The sequence below is a fragment of the Thermobia domestica genome, chromosome 14, assembly GCF_964235325.1.
Source record: "Thermobia domestica chromosome 14, izTheDome1.hap1.1, whole genome shotgun sequence".
Taxonomy (NCBI): domain Eukaryota; kingdom Metazoa; phylum Arthropoda; class Insecta; order Zygentoma; family Lepismatidae; genus Thermobia; species Thermobia domestica.
The window spans coordinates 65,508,330-65,514,329 of NC_137467.1; the positions used below are offsets into that span (position 1 = coordinate 65,508,330).

At 36.8% G+C, this 6,000-nt stretch overlaps 1 protein-coding gene across 1 annotated transcript in view; it reads left to right on the top strand.

Annotated features, from left to right (window-relative positions):
* LOC145669849 (uncharacterized) overlaps positions 1-5,032 on the top strand; it is a 142,362-nt gene extending 137,330 nt beyond the window's left edge. The window contains exon 5 of the mRNA XM_081738196.1: positions 4,542-5,032. Coding sequence (XP_081594322.1) covers positions 4,542-5,032 — 491 coding nt within the window. The remainder of the gene's footprint in view (positions 1-4,541) is intronic.
* Positions 5,033-6,000: the final 968 nt, after the last annotated feature.

Consider the following 6,000-nt stretch of genomic DNA (forward strand, 5'->3'; position numbering starts at 1 on the left):
AAATGAAATATTCCCGCATAACAATGAAGATTTTCTGGATCGTGTCGTCTTCAGTAATAAATCGACCTTTTACCTTAGAGCTAATGTGAACACTCATAATGTTTGCATCTGGTCGTCAGCAAATCCACAGGAGAGGGTATAGTTGAAATGAGACTCCCCTAAATTGAATGTGTTTTGTGCCATATGGCGGAAAGTTTATGGGCCTTACTCGCCTATCGCCTAGATGTGTGCCGTGTGACGAATGAATCTCACATTGAACACTTGTAGAAAAGACTGTTTGAGGTGCTCTTTTACTTGATGCGTTGCTTATAATTGTACGTAAAATGTAATAAATACTACGAAGACTTAAAACCCCAAAATTTATTTTGAAACACCCTGCATTTCTCACCAACAGTGTTGGAACTAAGATGTAAAAAGGAGAGAAAATTTTCTTTATAAAGTTATTGTTTACAACGATATTATTATTAGTCGAGACTATAACAACAACAACATCACGAGTTAGTAGTCAAACAAATGTAATTAAATGTATACTCGGTGGCCCAGGTGGTCAAACTGGCACACACAGGGTGTGTTACTTGTTTAATCCGCTCCTGTGTGGACACGAAATATGATATAGGGATATTATTCCTGCAAAATATGGTTGAACTATAGTTTATCATATTAATTTCTTTTTCTTCTGATGTCGAATTTCCTTCTCAAATTTCACCCCAGTCAAAAATTCGAGAATTTTCTAATTTCGAATTTCCTTTACTTATTTTTTCCCTGTAGCTTCCTTCGTTGTAGAAAGACATCCTGAAGACTTGCCAGGTGGATACCTCGGATGGATACCTAACTTTTGACATCAACTGGACGGGCCTGCGCGCAGTGTTGCCAATTAGGGAAATTAAAATTCTCCTATATTTGGGCAAAAATTAGAAATTTTTGTTTATAAATCCGTACCGAGTGCAAGTCTGTGTCTGAGTGCAAATCAACTTATGCCAATCAAGCATTTGTCCTTACTTAACAAACGCAAGTACAGATCGTTACAATGGGGCAATTAGGGGGCGCACGTAAAATTCGTATTTAGGTTCTAACCCTTCATGTTTCTAGTTTTTCCTTACTTTTCTGTTTACCGGAATATATTTTTGGTAATTAGAAGCTTTGTTCCTTAAATATCGCCATAATACTTGTAGGATATATTAGTGGTGCACCAATGTTTAATTTAAGATAGTTTGTGTCTGTCTGGTAGCAGTGTTGCCAGCTACAGAAAATTTTAATTCGAGATTTTAGGGGAGAATTTTGGAAAAATTATATGTTTTGTCTCTATTATTTCCCTTTTGTTGGCTATATCGAAACAAACGTACCAGTATCTGGAAGTCTCGTCTTTGCTCTACACAACGCACTATGGAAAGTTTCAGTAGGATAATTAGGGGAAGTACAGTTGAGGTTTACAGTAGACCTTGTTCTCTAATTGGAAAGATAACTGATTTTTTTAAAGGTAGAATGAAATATTTTTTATTGACATGCTTACTTTATTAGATATTGTCACAATACTTGTAGGATATATTAGAGGGATACCAAAGTTTATTTTAAGATAGTTTGTGGGTGTCTGATAGTAGTGTTGCTAGCTACAGAAAATTTTAATTCCAGATTTTAGGGCCAAATTTTGGAAAAAAAATTCCCTTTTTTATTTCTATTATTTGCTTCTTGTTGGCTAAATTCGAAGAAATGTATCAGTGTCTAACAGCCTCATCCTTATCCTACACAGCGCACCATAAAATGTTTCACTAGAATAATTAGGAGAAGTACAGTTGAGGTTTACAATAAACCATGTTCTGGAAATGGTAAGAAAATGGTGAATTTCTGAGGTAGAATGAAATTTTTTTAATGTCATGCTTACTTTGTTATATATCGCCATGATAATTGTAGGATATATTCTTGGAGTACCACGGTTTCTTTTCAGATAGTTTTCGTCTGTCTGATGGCAGCGTTTTCAGCCAAAACAATTAATTCCCGCTATTAGGTGATAAATTCGAAAAAAATCCCTTTTCCCCTCTATTATTACCCTCTTACTGGCTACATTGAAACAAACGTACCAGTACCTGGAAGCTTCCTATTTGCCCTATAGAACGCACCATAAAAATTTTTAATAGGATAATTAGAGAAGCTGTAGCCTCGGCATATTTGATTTTTGCTTCTGAGGCGTAAAAAGTGTCAAAATTTCATGTGTATTACAGGATTTTTTCTTTCCCTCTTTGAATGGAAGCCAGCGACTTCAGGATTTCACTGTGCCTTGTCAACACACCAAAGATTTGTTTAGGTTACTTCAACCCATATAGCAGCAGTGGTGCTACATAAAAAAAAATTGAAATTCGGTTAGGGATTTTTTTGTGAATTTTCACCCCTACATTTCCCTCAATAATTTCCCACCCGTTGACAACACTGCAATGCAACTTACACCAAAAAATAGCCACATTCATTTTCTAGAAAACAAGGCCTTAACCATATCAATCGAATGAATAGTTTTTGAACAATAAGTCACTAACTGGAAATGTAGGATAACGCCAAAAATGACCTGGGGCCGAAGGGAATAATGACACAATTTTGCTCGTATAGGTACAAAGAAACAAACGATTTGTAAGTTACGAGGGCTTCGACTCAAGTTCTGTTGATTGTTTCAATAATCTGCAACATAAATCAATAAATAATAGTTGCCAAAAAAACAGACATTTGAAAAAAAAACATGAAAAAGAACGATGTTTTTTATTGAAAAAAAAACTTCACAGAAAAAAATACGTTTTTTACAACACTAATATCAAGGATCTTATATTATACCAGAACACTGACTCTAGAGACCGTCTGTTGAACACTATCAGTTCTGTTGAACACTTTTCTTCAAATAATCGCCACTGGAAACGTACCTAAAGAAATCGGCCAATATTTTTCGGAGCGTCGCTTATAGCATTGAGGAAGAAATGTGGTGATATACGCCCCATCTCTGTCGGTAACGTTTGGAGACGGTTATCAGCTAAAATAATATGTCAAAGAATTAGGGAACCGTTATCTAACTTTTTGTCACCACATCAGTTGGGAGTGTGCATTCCACATGGCTCAGAGGTTGCAGCGCATGTAGCCCGATTATATTATTCTCATCCCCACAACCAAGAAAAATTTTCGTTGAAACTTGACTTCCGGAATGCATTCAACGAAAGCAACAGAGACTTTATGCTTACAGCTGTAAAAACGCACTTCCCTTATATATACGTTTTCATACATCAGTGCTATTCACAGCCAAGTCACATATTCTTTAGTAAAGACATCATCCTCTCCCAGCGAGGTGTTCAACAAGGCGACCCCCTAGGACCTGCTTTATTTGCGTTGACACTTCAATCTATTGTCAGCAACATCAATACTGAGTTAAACATTTGGTATCTCGACGACGGAACTATAGCTGGAGACAAGGAAGATGTCCTGGAAGCTTTGACAAAGATTCATAATCAATCTCGTGAGATTGGATTAAATCTCAATTTCAGCAAGTGTGAAGTTGGTTTCCTGGGAGTCTCAAATGAACAGGCTAACACCCTGCACACTAGGGTGGAGTGAAAAATTGAAGTTTGCACATCGGTATTCTAATAGTGCGGGATTGTTGCTCCTTAGTAAGTATTTTAAAAATCAATATTTATTTTTGTTGAAATCTATTATCTTTGGGTGCCACCAAAATGGTTGACCCTTTCTTTCCGCAAAATTTTCCGAATTTTAGGTTGGCGAGTAAGGAGGATAGATGAATGGTTGATAACCTGCCAAATAATTGTCTTATAAACTTGAACTAAAAAGCATTAAAATGGAGAGTATGTGTTTTTATTCTGCCAAAGCACTTTACAATACGTTGAATGAAAATTTTCGTTGAAAGTGAACAATTTCACTACATTTTCTAAACTGGAATTTCAACAAAGCCATAAACTAGTTATAGTGCATATAATCAGTTTACTCTGACATAATGAAATGACTGAATATTGTAAGATTCCGCATGTCTTCATATCATGCGATAACCATGTGTGTACTACACATGTTGACAGTAAACAAATACAACGCAGACGAAAGTACCGAAGAGGAGTCGCCCACAATCGCCAGCAGTCGGCAGGACGGAAAACACTGAAGGTAGCCGACATTTTAGGATAAAATGCAGGAGCACACCTCAACAAGCATCAATCTACCCAGGTTGATCAAACCACCTAAAGCCCTAAGGTGCCCGACCATTGGGTTGCCTTTCTCTCTCACTACGCCCGGTCACCGAGAGAGACACCTAATCACACAAAACTTATCCCCTCTCACGACGCCCGGTCAAAGAGAGGAACCTCACCTACAAAGGCCTTCGACGCCTGGTCATTGGGTTCCTTCCACTTTCTTACCTAAAATTATTAGAGGAACTACTTATTGTAATATATTTCTGTATTAAGAAGATCTTTTATAATAAAAGGTGATGGGAAAGTCCAAATTCCCGTGTACAATAATTGCATACCTTACATAAACTGAGAGAATTGTACAATATTTTCAAAAGAAAGATGTTAGTCTGGAAAGGCTTCGAGCTGCAGGATGTGATGGGATTGCTACAAATAGTGGCAAAAAGGGTGGAATAATACGAATTTTAGAAGAGTCTGTTCAGAGACCTTTGCAATGGTTGGTTTGTCTGATACACGTAAATGAGCTCCCTTTAAGACATTCACTGGAATCATTTGATGGTAAGACAACAGGTCCTCATGCATTTTCTGGACAGATTGGAAAATCATTATCAAATTGTGAAAACCAACCAGTTGTGGAATATGATGTAATTGAGAGCCACCTTTCAGAATTCGAGAATTATAATGATCTCAGTGCGGATCACAAGTATTTGTATGAGATTTGCAGGGGTGTTTCAAATGGACATTTTCCTGATTTTTTGGCAAAACGCTATCTAGGAAACATTTCGCACGCCAGGTGGTTTACTACAGCAAACAATTCTTCGTTATATGTAGCCACACCAAACCCTTCAGAAGAATTAAAAGTGTTCTCTTAGCATGTTGTAAAAGTGTATGCGCCAGTCTGGTTCAACATAAAACAGAAACCTTTTTGCACAGATGGATCAAGACATTTCTTCAAAATGATTCAGTTATCGCGCTTCCTTCCTGAAAAGTACACGGCTACCATTGATCCTGTACTTCAAAGAAATGGATACTTTGCCCATCCTGAAAACATTCTCCTCTCTATGATGACAGATGAAAAGAAATATATCAGTGAACTGGACTTAAGACGAGTCCTTAAGGCAAAAACCTCGCAAATGCCAGGAATCAGAAATTACGACATTCCATTACTCAATTTGGAAGCTGAAGACTACACAGAACTGATAAACTGGACAGATTTGGTTATAACTTTCCTCCGATTTATTATGGATGTCACTGCTGCGGATATTTATAGAGTCATTCAAGGTGATACCACAAATATTGATATTCCGAATCTTCCAAGCCATAGCCAAGGTGTAGAACGATGTGTAAAATTGGTGACAGAAGTATCGTCTTCTGTTTGTGGTGTAAGTGCACGAGATGGATACATACGGGCAAGACTCGAGTCCAGAAGCCGTATGCCTGTCTTCAACACAAAGTCAGAGTTTCCTACAGAGTAATGTATGCTGACATGTATCTCCACATATGATTTTGATATGAAGTTTTCCTAGCTCATTTTCAAGAATGGAAAGTAGTGTGTTTTGTCATGTTTTCACATTATTTGTATATTAAAATTTCCTAGGTTATTTTCAAACTGAGATCAGAAATGTTCATGTCATTACAGAACTTTTATTATACTTGTAATTCATCTAGAAATTGTTTGTAGATGTCTATTGCAACATACACTACACACAAACCTAAATCATATGTTTGTACTGAGCGATGTATTTTCGTCATCTTTTTTTCACATATCATATCATAAAGCTTTCTGAGCTTATATTCAAACAGACAAGAATGAAAAATCGCCTCATTAACTTCTCTAGTA